The sequence below is a fragment of the Orycteropus afer genome, unplaced genomic scaffold, assembly GCF_000298275.1.
Source record: "Orycteropus afer afer isolate SDZICR_OR568_19922 unplaced genomic scaffold, OryAfe1.0 scaffold00046, whole genome shotgun sequence".
Classification (NCBI taxonomy): Eukaryota; Metazoa; Chordata; class Mammalia; order Tubulidentata; family Orycteropodidae; genus Orycteropus; species Orycteropus afer.
Genome location: NW_006921633.1, coordinates 3,438,866 through 3,457,629, shown reverse-complemented (window position 1 = coordinate 3,457,629; position 18,764 = coordinate 3,438,866). Strand labels below are relative to the sequence as shown.

Here is an 18,764-nt window from a genome sequence, read left to right as displayed (position 1 = left end):
AAAAAAAAAAAAAGACACACACACAAAAAAAGTAGGTCCACTGGGGACAGCAAGCAAGCTGTGCTGCTGATACTAGCCCCAACTGAGAAATCAAGTTAAAAAGCAGCTACTGGCAGCCAAAAAGAAATAAAAATCAAAGCATCATTTGAAGCTATTTAATGATTTAATGGTGTCGTAGTGCCTCAGGCATTTGATTGCTAACCAGAAGGCTGGTGGTTCAAACCTACAAGCCACTCCTGGGAAGGAAGGTTGGACAATCTACTTCTGCAGAGATTCTGCCTCAGAAACCCAAGGAGAGGTCGCTATGAGTCAGACCTGACTCAATGGCAGTGAGATTGATTTGTTTTTTTAATGTAGAGACAGAGAGCTCTGGTGGTGTAGTGGATAAGGCATTTGGCTGATAACCGTAAAGTCAGCAGTTCAAACCCACCAGCCATTCCACAGAAGGAAGATGGCGCTATCTACTTCCGTAAAGATTTACAGCCTTGGAAATCCAGTGGGGGTTCCTATTCCCTATGAGTTGGTTACCAGTTGGATGGCAGTGAGTTTGATTTGAATTTGGTTTAATGTAGAGACTCACAGTCCAGCATAAGGTATCCTTAGGCCTCTAACCATCAGAAGTAGCAAAATCTAAGAAATTCTAAAACTTCAATCTAGAAAAATTACTCCCATCAAGCACACATGGACCCAACGATATTATTCAAGTAAAACACTGACATGATTCTTTTCTTAAAACTTTGGCAATATTCAGCTTCACATTCTTATTTCTGCCCTAAGGAGATTACTAAAATTACTACTCAGGGCCTCCAGGATAATCTAGTATGAACTGCTGTATGAAAAATGAATTTGCTCTGTAAACTTTCACCTAAATTATTAAATAATAATAATAAAAGGATAAAGATATCACTAATTTAATGATAGTATGGATTACACTTCAACATGAAGAAAATAAAAATCCTCATAACTGGACCAATTAGCAACATCAAAACAAATGGAGAAAAGATTGACATTGTCAGGGATTTCATATTACTTGGATCCACCCAAGAAACATCCATGGAAGCAGCAGGTAAGAGATCATACATCATATTGCACCTGGGCAAATCTAGATATCACTTCAAAGACTAAGGTGTGGCTGACCCAAGCCATGGTATTTTCAATCGCCTTGTATGCGTGTGAAGGCTGGACAATCAGTGAGAAAGACTGAGAAGAGCTGATGCCCTTGAATTGTGGTATTGGTGAAGAATACTGAAAATATCATGGACTTTCAGAATAACTAACAAATCTGTCCCGGAAGAAGTGCAGCCAGAATGCTCCTTAGAAGTGAGAGTGGCCAGACTTCATTTCACATATTTTGGCCATGTTGTCAGAAGTGACCATTCCCTGGAGAAGGATATCAGGCTTGGTAGAGGGTCAATGGAAAAGGGGAAGACCCTTAACAAGATGGACTGACCAGTGGCTACAATGATGGACATAAGCACAGCAAGGATTGTGAGACTGGCACAGAATGGGGTAGTGTTTCGTTCTGTTGCACACAGGGTCACTCACTCTGAGTCAAAGCTGACTCGATGGCATTTAACAGCAACAACAATTTAATGATCTTTTCTTTTTTTCTATTATATCTTTTGAAAAGTTGCAATGAGTGAGAAAATATAACCATTTAATTGATTTTAATCAGGCCTAAAGGATACAACCATAATCTGTTAAAAGGGATCCTTGGTTGACTTCCTGATAGCAACTGGTTTATGGTACTGGATGTTGGATACATTTGAACGTTTGTTTGATTACACAAAATCAACCGATTGTTTAGCATTGTTCAGATGCAACATTAAAATTATTTTTTTTAATATACAAACACATACACATAACACATACACATATATACACACATACATGACTTACATGATAGATAGATTAATAGATACTAAATAATCTCCTCCAGGGACTATTAAAATAGTCCCCTAGATTTAAAGAATGAGCTCTAGTGCTGTAGTGCCTAAGGCATTTGACTGCTTACCAGAAAGCTGGCAGTTCGACCCTACCAGCCACTCGTTGGAAGGAAGATTGGGCAATCTACTTCCATAAGGATACCGCCTCAGAAACCTAAGGAAGGGTCACTATGAGTTAGATCCAACTCAACAGCAGTGAGTTTGCTTTTTTATTGTTGTTGATTTTATAGCTTTCTACTATTACTGCCAATGCATTTGACAACTTTATGCTCTACTAGAAAATACATTTCTAAGTCATCTAGATTTTCCAATAATAGTTCATTTCTCAGATATTTTGAAATATTCTTAAATATGTCAAAATGAAGCTTGCTGTGTCATTAAATCAAAATGTATTCTTATGATAAAAAAATACAGTATGCTTACACTCATTAATTAGTATGGTACAAGAATCAATTCTATTTTTCAAAACTTCTTAAATTGATGTCCTTTCAAAGGGTATATAAGGCTGTCATATTACCATATTGAAGCTTGAAGAACAAAAACCATTATCTAGCTTTTTATCTATCTATGTGTCAGTTCACACAACAGAAAATATACTTGGAGGACCTCGATTAAAATCAGCTCTGGTATTACAAAACTGTAACTGTTGAAATCTTGCTCCCAAGAGACATTCGATTTCTATTGTCCAAATTCATTCATAAGTGATGTTCTGACTTTTTGTAAGCAAAATAAAAGATTTATGAGAGCGATTATTCTTGCTATAGTCCCCCACTATTTAACTGACAGACAACCTTGCTTCAAAGATATTCTGCTGAGTTCTTCCACACAAGTTATCTTAGCCCCCTAGACAAAGTCATTTTGTGTTATCATTCTTTTTTGTTTACATAATAATAACCTCAACAGAGAGTAAGGATCAGTTTTAAACCTCGGTGTAAAACTTGTAAAGTGGGAGATTTGAAATGCAGCATCCTTCTTGCAGGAAATAATTCATTTGCATTGCAGGCGTTGTATGATCTCTATGCACAAAGTCATCAACATCCCATGTAAATGGGTTGAAAACCCATGTGCTCCTTGATTCCATCTAGATGTGAAGGTTTTAAAAAGTAAAGCAGTTTTAAACCACTCATATGACAGAATTTCCCAAAACTAATCTAACTAATCCTATCACCAAAAATTCAATTTTTAACATACTCCAAAGTATTGTGTTATCATATAACTGTGGTCCAGGAGTGAGAGGAATGATGTTTCCCAGTACTAACTAAGGTCATTTCTTCTCAGACTTCACCCTGCAGTCCAGCAAAGGAAGTGAAGGAATTATTTCTCTTCTTCCTAGGAAGCTTGGGTGCTAGACAACTTCACTGCACTGTGTTGCTCAATAGTCACTCTTTGGCCACTGCCGTCAAATCAATTCTGACTCATAGAGACCCTAGAGGACAGAGAACTTCCTAAGAGATTTCAAGAAATCTTGGATTCTGTAAATCTTTAGCGAAACAGACCAAAGTATCTTTCTCCCATGGCGCAGCTGGTGGATTCAAACCACCAACTTTTCAATTAGCAGTTGAGTGCTGAACCACTGCACCACCAGGGTTCCTTGCTACTCCTTTAGGGCAGTGGTTTACAAGTTGGGCTGGCTCATTTGAAGCACCTTAGAGCTCTTTCTAAAATATGCTCAGGATCTGTGCCAGATCAAACCAATTGAGTTTGCTTCCGAGTGTGGGGTCCAACCAGTGGTATTTTTTCAAAGCTACCACATATTTTAATAAGCAGCCAGATTGAAAACCACTGCTTTAATGTGGCTTGTTCTCCCTTAGGCCATTTTGCCCTCCCAGGGAATTTTGACAATATCTGGAGACATTCTGGATTGTTGTAATTGAGGAATTGCTAGTGGGTAGAGGTCACGGCTTAGGTGTTCCAAGTGGTTTGCAACCAGCTGCTAACCCAGAGTCACTACAGAAGGCCAAGCCCACTGCTTCTCTAAAGATAACACCCAAGACAACTCTATGAAGTAGTTCCACTCTGTAACACAAGGGGTTACCATGAGACAGGGACTGACTCAACAGCAGCTAACAAAAAGCCAGGGAAACTGCCAAATCTCCTATAACACATAGGACAGAACCCCACAACAAACAATTTTCTGATCCAAAATGTCAAAAGTGCCAAGGTTGAGAATCCTTGCTCCAGAAGAAGAGCTGATGGGAGAAACAGCCTTCCCTTTCCATCTCCAGCGATACCCCACTGCCTCACAAAAGAAGAAAACAATCAAAAAGAAGCTTTCAGGTGGCTTACAACCTTCATTGGCTAGGATGATGTTGAAGAAGAGCATGAAGCTAGTGTGCAGGGGAATATGATCTAAGAAGGCAAAGTAAATCAGACCCACCAAGATGATTAAGCAATCCCTTTTTTTTTTTTAAGAAGAAAGAAGATAAATAATCGAATAACAAGTAATGTTTCTTCCTTCCATTTATTCCTCCTTATTTGCCAGGAAGCAGCATTATGTGTCTCTAGAATTAAAATCAAACTATTTTTTAAGACCTCGTCGTCATCTTTATCTGGAATGTCAACCAGAAACAAAGGTTGCTAGAAGAACCTGAATCATCTACAAAATCCACGATGGGGGCCAAAAAAAAAAGCTGCTATCTGTTGAAAAAGCAAGTATCTACCAGCTGATATCAGGAAACAAAATTCCTTGGTTTCATTGTAGAAGAGGACACTCTAAGAAGAGTTCAGTCCAACCTTGGATTTTAATAGAATCAGGTGAGTGAAATCCCCATTCTCAATAATAGTTGAGCTTGCCAGTCAGACTACATTAATAGCTAGAAGTGGCTATTTAATTACTTTATTCACAAATATGGAATACAGAGAGCAACATTAATGAATGGACAAAATGCCTTAATATCTAAATATGGTAACTGTTGAATCCACTTCCCATTTGCAAATAGAACCCACTACCAACTGGGTAGAAACAGTTGGATAATAACGTCTAAAAAAAAAAAAAAGTAAATGCATTCATGAGTATTCTGGCCAGTCTAGGGAAGGATTTCTTTCTCTGCTTGCTTTGTTTTTGCTTTTGTTATTTTTAAATCAACAATTAAGAAATGGATATGTGGGCTTAGATTCTTTTAAAAGAGGAAAAAAAGAGTAAAATTCATCTTTGCATTACAGTTGGAAATCAAGCTCAATATGTGAACCAAAGGAAACTCTTGGACATCAAGTTCATTGGCTACTTCATCCACTGAGTTTGTACATAAAAGTACAAATGGATTTAAAGATGCTCAATGCTCAGCTAACTAAGACAACAATCTTTTCTCTCTTGTTCCCTCAGTGTGTATATGTGTGAGTGTTGGGAGGATATGCATATACCTACAGGTAGGACAGGAGCTCTGGTAGCATAGTGGCTAAGGCACTTGACTGCTAACCACAAGGCTGGTGGTTCAAACCCACCAGCCACTCCTTGGAAGCAAGGTTGGGCAATCTACATCCATAGTGATACTGCCTTGGAAACCCAAAGAGGGGTTACTATGAGTCGGGTCCGACTTGATGGCACATAACAACAACAACAACAACACATAGGTAGGACAATATCCTGCCAATGTATATTTCACATCTGCTATATTCTGCCCTGCCACCTCCATAATAGACACACTTCCCACATGCTTCCACCTGCTTTTTTTTCCTGAAAAAGAGATGCAAGGGCTCATCCAAAACACTTAGATCTCACATCAACCTCAAACAGAATGACTCCTGAAATATCTGCAATTTGGGATTAACCTCACTTCTCTTTCCTCTCTGTTTATAAACCAGTGATTCAAACAAATTGTGTGGAGATTTAAAAACACTAAAACGTATGTCTTGTCATCCATATCAAAAATTAATTTGTAACGGCAGGATAAAATACAAGCTACCAACGCCCAAGTTTATAGACTGATGATCCATAAACATCTCATTGTGCCACTTCATTTTCCAATTAATAAACGTAATGAAATAAAAATGCAATGCAAATATTCTACAAACATACACTGTGAGGATATCAACTCTCAGCAGAAGATTTGCCACTTAAGAATGAGAAAACATGAAATAGCTGTAAAAAACTATTATGTCATTCTTTAGCAGTGAGCTAGGTTATATTAAATTTTTAACTAAATAAAGTTGTTAAATTTTAAGAAACATTTATCTGACTCATTAAATTTATCTGAATCCAGACAATAATAAGCCATGATGTAATATCATCTTTATCTAGAGATATACCTTAATTTATGCAAGGCATTCCTTAAATATTATACATAAAAACTTTCCTTGTAAGTTACATCATACATTGATTAAACTAGAGGAGTTCTTTATTTAAAAGAACCCCTTTGTAGACAGAAGAATTCTTCTACAAGTGAAACATTTCTCCAAAGATACAAAGTTTTCTTAAAATAGTCCACTACTATAGCTACTTCTTAAGCTCATTAAAAAGTAATCAAGAAATGGAAAGTCAATAACTTTACCTTCCCTTTAGCCCATTACCCGCTAAAGATAAGCTTTATGGCCAATGACCCATCTCATGACAGTGATACACAAGCAAAGTATCTTTTTAAACGACTTTCATCTCTTGAGGAGAACTGAGTAGCCAACAGCTATTGGGGAAGCATCCCCACAGCTCTTGCAAAGAGTGAGTGAAGTTCAATCCACCTGGCAAAAGCAGCAGGCAGGAAGGCTCACCAGGACAGGTGAGCTGGCTTCTCTTGGCCTCCACCTCACAGCACAAATAACTGAAAAAGCAGCATCTTCTCATGTTTCTCACCCTTTCTCGTTTCATCTGTGCTTAAAAGAACATTGGCTGCATTAGAAGCCAAGCTTCCGGAGCCAGTTTTTAGCACTACAAGAAAAGGATTAAGAAGAAATGGAATCCAACAAGTAAATCCCCCAGTACAATATTAAAAATGTACTCCTTTCTGTCATTGCTAAACTGGAGCCTCCTCTGCCACCACTCAGAGCTGACGGCACAGAGACTCATAGTTGCTTTTACATAAAACAAAAATCCTTATGTATTTTGAATGGGGGAAAGAAAACATTTTTATAAAACCAATCGTTTTAGCTCTAACTCAATGTCAGGTGATGTAACAGGATGGTGAGGTTTATTTATTCATTTTTTAAGAAACTTTTTTTTTCTCTCTTGAGTTCAAAAGTAGTTTGAGAACCAACATGCAGAAAATTAAGCCTCTTCCAAAAGGGGGTGCAATGAGCTCAGGTTTAGAGCCACTTCAGAAAATGCAAAGTATGTTGTAGGCTTTGGAGCATGTAAACCCATCTGTATATATTTCACAGGTCCATTTAAACAACACAAAGGGAAAAGAGGTCTCTTGTAATGTAAAAGAGTATACTACTCAGAATATGTCTGAGGGAGTTCAATGCAAGGGCTGGGTAGGTTTTGAGGGAGTAGAGAATGGAATCCTTTGATGCATTTTAAATGCAAAGAAAGATAATATTCATAATCATAGATTCATTTCAGAGTCCCCAACACAATGGACAAAAAAATCCTCAGTGGAAAAAAATTCTCAAGGTAAAGTAAGGCATGTTTTATAGGCATTCAGGCAAACCAGCATCAAGCCTGTTTAGAGACACCATATTTCTATTTTAATGCTGTTACTGTTTTTCATAATAAATATTCATTCCTTCTTGCATATAAACTATTAACTGGATTCAAAACTCTTTGGGTCACCATTTCACAAGCGAACCTAGTAGTCAAACACAACTGGGAAATTGCTCAAGTTCAAGATGGCAGATGGTTCTACTTGTATCTTCAATACCCACAGATTTCACCCTGACTACTCAGAGTCCTATGAAATTATTGTTTCTCTCCCCTCCAGCCCCTCACCCCCAACCTTCTCCAAGATTACTGATAACTATAAACTGAAAACAAATCAAGGGGGAAAAACATACATGATTTGGAAGCAAAAGTTTTCTCCTCCCTTTACTCCCACTCCAGCCTCTTTGTAACATGGCTGGAAAGCCCTTCACCATTCATAACTCTCTAAAGTTGCCACAGCCAAAACAGCTCCCCAGCACGTACTGACCCACCGTTCATGCCACTGTAGATGCTCCGGTGATGGGGTGACATATCGTCTGGGGCCTGCCTGCGGAGAGTGCCCTCCCTGCTGCCTCCTCCGCTGCCTCCGCCTCCTCCTCCCATGTGTTTGTGATCAGGGCTTCCCCCATAATGCTGTTTGAGGTGCTCGGGGCTGGTGCCCCTGGCTCTGGGTAGATGTTCCAGGCTCCCACCGAGGGCATGTTTCTGCAGATGCTCTGGGCTCCCTCCACTGTGCCTGGCATGCTCAGGGCTGCCCCCAGGCCTGTGCTTCTGGAAGTGCTCGGAGCTCCCGCTCAGCACATGCTTGGGCAGTGTTTCTGGGCTGCCTCCCGGGTGCAGATGCCTTTGCTGCTCGGGGCTGCCCTTGCACAAGGGTTTGTGGTGCTCTGGGCTGGGTCCTTTGAGTGCTTTTGGGTGATCAGAGGTCCCGGAGGCCCTGGGTTTCTGCAGGTGTTCAGGGCTAGCGCTCCTGTGCTTGGGGTGCTCAGGGCTGCCCTCACTGCGGGGCTTCTGCAGGTGCTCGGGGCTACCACTGCTCGCATGGTGCTTGTGGTGGTCAGGGCTGTCAGTGCTGCCTGTGCTGGAGGTGCTGCTGCCATCACCCACATCCCGCACATAGGCCGCTGTGGAGGCTGTGAGCTGGCACAGGCTGGCCTGGCTGTCGATGGAGCAGCGGCTGCCCGCACAGCCTGCTCCCTTCTCCTCATCCAGTAGCACACAGAGCTCCTTGAGCTCCATGTTCTCCTTTACCACCTCCTCCTGCTTCACCTCCAGCTCCTTCAGCTTCTGCAAGTATAAGGCCACTTCCTTGTGCATCACCCCAGCCGTGTAGCGGCCAAGTCTCTGCCACTCCCGAGACACCCTCTTGCCTTTCTGCCGGTCGTCATCCAGGAAACAGCAGAGATCCCTCAGTTCCTGGTTGTCCTCTTGGAGTTTCTGATTGATATCCTGAAAAGAGAGACACAGCCATTCAAGGGAGGTGCCCCATTCAAAGGAAGCTCAGACTTCCTGGGAGCAGGACAGCCTGTTAGAGAAGAATATGAGAGGGGTGGGCAGGAGCTAAATCTTTGCCACTATCCATAAAAAAAATAAATAAATAAATAGGTACAAGTATACCTCATTTTATTGTGCTTCCCTTTACTGTACTTCACAGATAATGTATTTTACAAAGTGAACATTTGTGGCAACTCTGTGTCAAGCAAGTCTATGGGCACCATTTTCCCATTTTCCCTTCATGTCTCTGTGTCACATTTTGGTAATTTTCATAAAACTTGAAAATTTTTCATAATGCTATTGCACACTTAACAGACTACAATATAGTGTAAACGTTAAGTTTTGTAAGCACTGGGAAACCCCTAAACTTTCTTGCTTTATTGCCCATTCTGCTTGATTGTAGTAGTCTGGAACCAAACCTGCAATATCTCTGAACTATGGCTGTATTAAGAGTTCTGGTGGTGTAGTGCCTAAGGCATTTGACCGCTAACCAGAAGGCTGGCAGTTCATACCCACCAGTCACTTCTCAGAGGAAGACTGGAAAATCTACTTCCGTAGAGATACACCTTGGAAACCCAGGTAGGGTCGCTATGAGTTGAATCAACTCAACGGTGGTGAGGAGTTTGGTTTTTGGTTTTTATGGCTGATTGGTTACATTTCCTGCCCAATGCATTACTTGTATTAGTTCACTTAATTTTTACCAAAATCATTCTTGTTAGGCATCAAATTGTACTCCCCTCCCCACTCATGGTGACCCATGCACAATGAACAAAATGTTGTCAGGTCCTATGCCATGTTGCACAGGTTGCAGATCAGATCATTGTCATTCTTAGAGCATTTACTGACTGATTTTCAGAAGTAGATCACCACGCTTTTCTTTCCAGTTCTTCTTATTCTGGAAGCTCTGCTGAAATCTCTTCAGCATCATAGCAACACAAAAAACCTCCACTAACTGATAGGTTTGGGTGGTGGCTACACATGAGGTACCCTGGCCAGGAACCAAACCCAGGGCTCCCACATGGAAGGAAGGCAAGAATGCTGCCAATGAACCACTACCTTTAGGCATAATAATTATTATGTCCCTTTTACAGTAGGGAAAGCTAAACTTTTCACAAGGCTTCACTGTCCAAGGTCATCCTGCCAGTAATTGGGAAGCAAACCAGTTAATTAAATCAGTCAGGAGAAAAACAAGGTTCCTCTGCCCCACCCTCAAGAAAGAAAGATGGCTGCTTGTGACCTGAGAAATGCTTAAAAAGCTCAGAAGCAATAGCTTTGCAGGATTTCAGCAACACTCTCATTGGGCAGACTTTTCCATGAAGCAACCAACCAGCTCTGCTTAGATTTTCAAACCCTGACCTGTGGTGAGCAGCCCCACTGTGCCCACTAGGGAAATGCACAGTTGCCCTCTAGTGGCATTTCAGTCCTGTACATCCCACCTCTACTTGCCATACTCCCTGAGACATCTCTCAGGCATTTCACACTTAACACAAAAAACACTGAGCTCTGAGTTTACAAACTCATATGCACACACACACAATTTCACTTCACAGCATATACCACTTCCACCCATTTCTACAGGAATCTGGGGTTACTTCTGGCCTCTCTTTCTCCCTTACCATCCATTGCCAAGCCAAACAAGTTCTCTAAAATCTCCCTCATCTTGTACTCTTGTGGTTAAAACCCTTCAATTACTTCTCACTGCCCCTAAGTAGAATGCAAAATTCTTAAAGTCTTACAAGGCTTCCAATGCTCTGACCCAGGCTTACTTCCTCAGCCTCAGCTCACATTATTCACTGGTTCATTCACAAACACAAATCTCTAATAAGCATCTCTTATTGCTGGATATTGGCCCAGATGCTTGGGAAAGATGAGTGAAGAGAGCCAGGGTCCTGACATCTTAGAGCTTTCATTCTGGTGGAGCAAGCTGACCAAAAAAAACAAGTGTAGAGCATAATACCATGTAGTAAAAAGTGCTGGGAAGAAAAATTAAGCAGGTTAAAGGAAAATATTTTTTAAGGGAGGGCATCCCTACAGAGATGACATTTGGGTGAAGACCAGAGTTGAATGAAGGAGCAAACCATGCAAACATCTGTGGGAAGACATCCCAGGCAGAGAGAAGGACAGGTAGAAACACATAAAGACAAGCACTGGAAACACTTAATGTTCTCGAATTAAAGATAGGCTAGTAAGTAAGAAGGCAGAAGAGGGGATCAAAACAACAACAACAAAACTCACTGCCGTCTAGTCAGATCTGACTCATAGTGACCCCTCCTTGGGTTTCCGAGGTGATATCACTACGGAAGTAGATCGCCCAACCTTCTTTCCGAGGAGTGGCTGGTGGTTGAAAGCTGGTTAGCAGTCACATGCCTCAGGCACTACACCACCAGAGCTCCAGGGGCTAGATAACACTGCCGGGAGATAAGCCAGGACCCCCCTATACCCTACACTGGTCCAGAGGAGATGATACTGGCTTGGAGGCATGGTAGCAGTAGAGCAGAAGAAAACACCATCTCCCCCTCATGCACGGACACCCACCAACCCTGGCCTTGCTTCAGTTCAACGGATAAGACTTTTTCCATTTTACTTGAAACACTTCCTGTAATCTTCTACATAACCTCAAAAAAAAAAAAACCCACTGCCATCAAGTCGGATCCGACTCACAGCGACCCCTTCTTGGGTTTCCGAGGCAATGTAACTACGGAAGTAGATTGCCCAATCTTCCTTTATAAGTCACTTTCCCATAGTTCACCAGCCCCAGTCTATGCTCTATCATTTTTCTCCACCGCACTTATTTCAATTTGTAATCACACATGTATGAGCATGGCTATTAGTTCCAGCCTCTACCCTCACTAGAACGGGTTCATGAGAATGCAGATCTCACCCATTCTATTTCCCTCTGTGTATCCAGAGAACAGCAGCACCGCTGTAGATACCCAAAACCAAAGAATTTTTAAAATACCTGGCGAAGTTCCCACTGACTCTCCATTAATACTCATAGTAAAGGATCTAAAACAGAGGCTGCCCACTGTTTCTTGAAGTACTGTGGTCTGGGGCTGATACAAGGGTGCTGTCGGGGTGCTTATCCAAGATGTCCCCTGCTTTATAAAGCCTGAGAACCTCACTCTGTGACTCTATCATCTAATTCAGAATGAGAGGGACTCACAGAGAGGACTTAATTTTCTTAAACTCAGTATGATTCCAACACTGGCCCTGATTATTAACTAGAAAATAAACTATAAAGCATCAGTTACCTCCTGACAGTCAAGAGGTCTAAGATAGGAGTGAATTTCAACACCTAGAGCTCTGGTAGCATAGTGGCTAAGATACCTGACTGCTAAACAGAAGGCTGGCGGTTCAAACCCACCAGCCACTCCTTGGAAGGAAAATGGGGCAATCTACTTCTGTAGTGATACTGCCTCGGAAACCCAAGGAGGGGTCACTATGAGTCAGGTCCGACTTGATGGCACATAACAACAACAACATGGAAGAAGTAGACCTGTGCAGTTCAGTTTCAACTGTAAATCTTCTAATCCTTGCCATTACCAACAATCTGCTTCTTTGCTGCTAGCGTCTACCTCTCCTTTTGCTTCTCATTGCCACTTTCCGGCATAGTGCTCTCTTGCTTATCAACCACCCTCACCTCCCTGTTGCAGGAGGGAAGGAGAAGACTAAACCACTTGCCCAGGCCTGAAGGTCTTCTATAGCTGAAGCTCCTCTGCCTTTCTAACTGCAGCTCTGTGTAGGCAATTATGTACCCTGATTATGTCTGTGCTTTCCAACTAGGAAATCTCTTTCTTTCCCCCATATGAATTTACCTAAGTGGGAGGATTCCTCTGGGAAGTTTCTTGTAGCACTAGAAGTTCCCAGCACCGCTGTGTGAATGAATGAAGTAACTTTGAATGAAGTCACTTCCTCAGGCAGTGCTTAATGCCTGTAACACTTAAAACACTGGGCCTGGGCCAAAACAGGCAACCGCTAAGGAATGGAATTTCTTATTTTCGTTTTCAGCAAACCCTTGCTATGTTGGAGTCTATGGTAATAAGAGAATAAATTATCCCCTGACATTTGACGCTTTAGGGGAAATCAGAAGCTGTGGATAGTCTGAGACAATGATAATCAGCAAAATTAATCTTTCTAAATTTCAAAATCATTCAACATTTACTTTAATCCTAGCAGTTGATAAAATGTTCAAGTCATGTTCCTCATCTAAATCAATCTCCATCTGAAAATATTTCCTTTTGAGTATCTTACAACTATTCCTGATTTCTCTAGAACTGGAAAGTAAACTGGGCTGGTGCAACCACTGGCTTCAAGGAGCTAATGCCCTCTCTAAATGGAGTGAAATACATAACTTTCAGCATTCAAGTTGTCACATACAAACCAAAGGAATGGGGACAGAGGGGCAGGTACTGTCCCACATGGTTTTCTTTATCACATTTCCTCATTTCTATTAGAAATATTATTTACTTTCCATCTGAGCTCTTTCCTTCGCTTTCTGATGAAGAGTTAAGTACCCAGCTTGATAATAAACTTATGAGCCAGTATCTTCAAACCTGCCATATTAGTACTGGAGTTTTCTTTTTCAAAACATTAGGGGTCCTTTTAACACACAACGTATCACCAGATGTTATCCCAGTATCTAAAATGGATTCTTTTTTTTTTTTTTTTCCCCACTTTTCATTATGATTTGGGTAAAATTTTACAATGCAGATTTGTTTTACATTCACAGTTCACACACGTGTGTGTGTGTGTGTGTGAGAGAGAGAGAGAGAGACAGAAAGAGAGACTGGTTACATTCCCTAAAATAGACTTTAAAAATTTAAGCCCACCTCATAGCACACTGCCCAAAATTACAATCTTACAAAACCCCCATCCTAACTTGCAACCACTGTCTCTAGTTAAGGAATTGTTTTAAATTGCTGATTTTCTGCATTGGAGTGGGTGGGAGAGTTAGGGAGAAAGGAGGGAAAATAACGAGCTATAAAAACAAATATACAAAGATTTGTTTCCCAAAATCTGCTCTTCTCCAGGAATCCGGCTCAGAGCAGCCTGTCAGTCAGTACATGCTCAGCTGTCCACAGACATGGTTCTCAAAGAATACAAAGCCTGATAATATAGATCCCTAACTGGAATCAGCCCTTCTCCTTCCTCCACTCCTCTCAGGACTACACATTCTGAGCAAAGAATGTCAACTAACAAAAGAAAGTCAGCATTATTTTGAACTTTCATTTCCATGTGACCTTGGGAAAGCTATTTAACCTCACTGGGATTTCCTTCATCTATATATCATTGAATCTTCACAAAATCAAAATCCCTATTGAGTAGATGAGAAAAACAGGTTCATAGAGGTGAGCAGGCTCCAAATCCTTTCTCTTCTCACTGCACCTCACTGCACTGCCTCCAAAATGTTTAAACACAAACAAGTCAGCTAGTGCTTGGACCCAGCCACAGGCTCCTGGAAGGAAAAGAACTGATGATGCTCATGTCGATGGCTATCCTACCAGCTGTTGTGCTGTTGTGTGCCACTGAGTCGATTATGACTCACAGTAACTCTTTTTGACAGAGTAGAACTGTCCCACAGGGTTTCCTAGGCTGTAATCTTTATGGAAGCAGATCACCAAGTCTTTTCACCCACAGAGCAACTGATGGGTTTGAATTACCAACCTATCAGTGAGCAGCCGAGCACTTAACTATTGAGCCACCAGGACTCCATCAGTACCAGACAGCAGTCCTAAACGTATTAGATGGAATTTCAAAGGTAACTCACAGAAAGTGGCAGTAAAAAAGAAAAGTCTTGTGGCTTTAATTACCCTACCTGTACACTCCTTAAATTTACTCAGTTAACCACATTTCTGGATCACTATGGTGTCCAGAAGAAGCTCTGGTAGTACAGTGGTTAAAGAGCTTGGCTGAAAACTGAAAGGTCAGCAGTTCAAACCCATGAGCTACTCCATGGGAGAAAGATTTGACAGTCTGCTTCCATAAAGATTACAACCTTGGGAATCCTATGAGGCAATTCTACTGTCTTATAAGGTAGCTATTAGAGACAGGGTTTCAAACTGGTTTGAACCAGTTCAGTCATGATCAACACAGCAAAATCAGAACAGACACAAATTTATACAATGTGGGTGTACCATAATGATAACCAAAAATTAAATAAATAAATAACCAAACTCATTGCCACATATTTAATTGCAACTCATAGCAACCCCATCAGGTTTCTGAGGAGGTAAATCTTTATAGAAGTAGATATCCCCACCTTCCTTCCATGGAGAGGCTGGTGGGTTTGAACAGCCAACCTTCTAGTTAGCAGTCAAAAGCCTTAGGCATATGCCACCAGAGCTCCTAGAACAATAACCAGAATGGTAAAAATCACAGGTGGAAGCCCTGGAATGGGAGGCTCAAAAGAGGCATACTGAGCCCTTTCAGGAGCCTGATGCATGACATGGGATTACTACCAGGGCTGTGGAGAGCAACACACATCCAAAGGTGTGCGATTGGCTGCCATCTTTGAGCTGGGCACCATTGCTTACAACTCCACCAGTAAAGAGATTTGGTTGCTATGCAACATGTACACTGCCTTTGAATCCTTTCAAAATCCTGTGCTTCCCATATTGAGTACCTTTTACCTCTAGCTCATCATGCTGGGAACGAATTGGGGGTAAAGCAATCCCTAGGGCAATACCTAGATGGTGATGTCATCTGAAGTCAGCAATATTGCTTGAGGGATATTAAGTTTCTAGCAGGGTGTCAATTCATAAATTTTCCCAATTCTAGTTATATACCCACATTTTACAAGTTTGATTTGTTTCGGTTTTCCTTTGTCAGCCATGACTGCACTGGGAAGAACAAATCTGAAGCTCCGTTTGGAAGCTACCACCTTGCAACTACTCAAGGATGCTTGGAAGGAGAAGGAGATGTATCTGAAAGAAACTGGGCCTTATCACTTCTGACTTGATTAAGGAAGTGGCCTAGAAAGTGTTTTAATGCCAGAACATTAAGCTAGGCCACAAGAAGTCTCTCCTACTTGGGTTGCAATCACCTTAACTGGCTTAATAAGTATTCCTGTAAATTAAGCTATGAGAACAAAGACCAGGCACCCTTATCACCCATACCATCCCCACCCATTCACACAAACACACATATAATCCAGCTACACAACCTAAAATAATTCCCAAGTATTGACACTCTATCCTATTAAAGTATTTAAGACAGAAGGAAGGGAAGAAAGAAAAACTCTTTCAAGTCCTTATGGTCTTGACCATGGAAGAAGATGAAACTGGAGAATGCATTCTAATACCATTATCCAGCTTTGTGTAGGATACACAGATTCTGGTATACTGGTGGTGTAGTGCCTAAGGCATTTGACTGCTAACAAGAAGCACGGCGGTTCAAAACCACCAGCCACTCCTCGGAAGGAAGGTTGGACAATCTACTTCCGTAGTGATACCAAGGAGGAATTGTTATGAGTCGAATGGACTTAATAGCAGTGAGTTTGGTTTTGCTTTTTTTGATCTCCTGATGACAATAACTACCATCTTTTGTGTGGTTTCTATTTGTCAAGTCCAATGTTAAACCTTCCCTGCATTATAACTTACATCAGACATTCTAGGAGATGATTGATATCACTCACATTTTATTGATGAGTAACATGAGGCTCTGAGAAAGTAATTATCCAAGCTCATTCACCCAACAAATGAGGATTCCAGAATCAAGCCCACCTCTGACAGTCCCTGATACTTACACCACACTAGGCTGCCTCTATTCTCAAGGTACTTAGTAAATTTTTGCTTAGTAATGAATTAAAGCAAAGGAAAGAGTAAGCTTTGGTATTTCTCTAATTGTGGGATTTTCATAACTATTCCCACTCTATGGACTATGTGACTGTCAGTTACCACGTCCAGGGAGGGCCATCTCTACCCTGAATGGGCCCAGCATCCAGGTGAGCACTGGGCTGTCAGCCCCACCACTCCTCTTTGCTCCAAGATCCCAAAGCTGGACATTACAGGCAATTAAAAAAACAGGATCTAAGGCCTAGGAAGAAGAGGCGGGTGTGGATGGTGAACAAGTACAGCATGTGCTTGAGGGATTTTGCTCCCTGAGACCCTGCAGTGATTTCGTTTATGTCTGGCTTCCTATAAACAAAAGCCAAACAATGAGAGGAAGGAATACCAGGAGGCACCAGTGCAAGCTTTGAGGAGAGGAAGTTGGTGGTGCACAGCAGGGCGGTTCCTGGCCCTCGGTCTGCAGCAGCAGGGCGGGCACACTGCTTCACTGTCAGAGCTCTCCAAGGAGAAAAGAAAGTTGGTGGGGCTCTTTTGGTTTGTCTTGTTTTTAATTTTTCGTTTCTTTACCTGAGAGTAAAGAGGAAGGGCTGGCTCAAAAGGAAAGCAACACTTGGAAAATTCATTCAAAATCCTGTGCTTCCCATATTGAGTCCCTTTGTACTTCCCACCCATAATGGTGGGAGTGAATTGGGGGGTAAAGTAATCCCGGGCGACTCCATCCGAACTCGGGAAGAAGCAAAGCATAGAAGCAGGTAGAAATTATGAAGGCAGAGCATATATTCCTCTGCACTGGGTGACCAGCGCCAGCTCAAAAGGTAGCGCCGCGGCTTCTCCCTGAGTGCCCGCTGGTCGCTCTCCCCCGCGGCGGCGGCCTTTCCATGCCCTCTGCCCACCCGAGGGCTGATGGCTCCAGAACAGCAGTACACCCGACCCTAAAAGGTGAAAGTGTCATGGACTCGCTTCCTTGCTCGCCTTTCCCTTACTTAGCTGTAAAGCAAGGATTTTCTAGGTTCCCTAAATAATGAACGGTTCTGCGCGCCCATCACCTTCTTCCACTATCTTTCAGGATACCCAGTGTCCTCTCCTCTCGCCATTGAGGAGCCCGAGTGACAGCTAGTCGCTGGAGCACCCAGTACGGGAAAGAGAAGAAGCGGAGATTAAACGTCTCCAAAGTTTGGGAAAGTTTTCAAAGGGCTGGGGGTGAGGGGTGTTGGCCAAAAGAAATGGGAGGATCACCTGTTGATCACCGAAGGTAAAGTTAGTCTGACTCCACCTCCCTGGGTGCCCTACTCCCCGCCCAGCACTGTTGAGTCTCCCTACCCCGCCCCCCGCTCACCTTGAGCCCGCGGATCTCGCCAAGGTGCAGCTGCAGACGGCGGTTCACCTCGCGGATGAGGTTGCTATGGTCCAGCATCGCGCTCACCTTCTCGGCCTCGGCGCGCCGCAGGCTGCGGATCAGCTCTTCCTTGCTCCACTGCAGTAGTTCCTCATCCGACACTTTAGACAGGTCGTCCACCGCGGCGGCCGCAGAAGGGCCAGCAGGGGCTGGGGGACAACTTTCCGCTGCCGCCGCTGCGCCTCCGGACGCCTTAGACATGATATCCGCTGGGTGGCAGGTGTGAGTGGGTGGAAAAGGCAAAGCGACTCCCGAAGGCACGGGCGCTGTGGGGCCGCCTCCGCCCACACCGTGTGCGCTCCGGCGAGTCAGCGGCACCTTCCGGGGACCGCTTGGCTGGGGTGGCGAGGGTCACGATGGGCGGCCATCCTACCTCGCCATCCCCACGCGCGTGCCCGCGCACTCCCAGGGCCAAGCCACCACCCGCGCGCTACTACCGAGTTGCGTCCCAACTCCTCGCAAGTCCATGGTGAGAGGCGCCGGGTATCTGGCACAGGGGCTGGAGAACCTCGGGAACAGGCGGGGGGGCGCGGAGGGGACCGCGCCCCTGTTCCCCTCACCTCCGCCCTAAC

General features: G+C 42.9%; 1 protein-coding gene across 1 annotated transcript in view; it reads right to left on the bottom strand.

Moving 5' to 3' along the window:
* Nucleotides 1-18,393, bottom strand: part of CCDC85A (coiled-coil domain containing 85A) — a 281,237-nt gene extending 262,844 nt beyond the window's left edge. The window contains exons 1-2 of the mRNA XM_042780564.1: nt 18,133-18,393; nt 8,007-8,964 (exon numbers count right to left, since the gene is read on the bottom strand). Coding sequence (XP_042636498.1) covers nt 8,007-8,964; nt 18,133-18,393 — 1,219 coding nt within the window. The remainder of the gene's footprint in view (nt 1-8,006; nt 8,965-18,132) is intronic.
* Nucleotides 18,394-18,764: the final 371 nt, after the last annotated feature.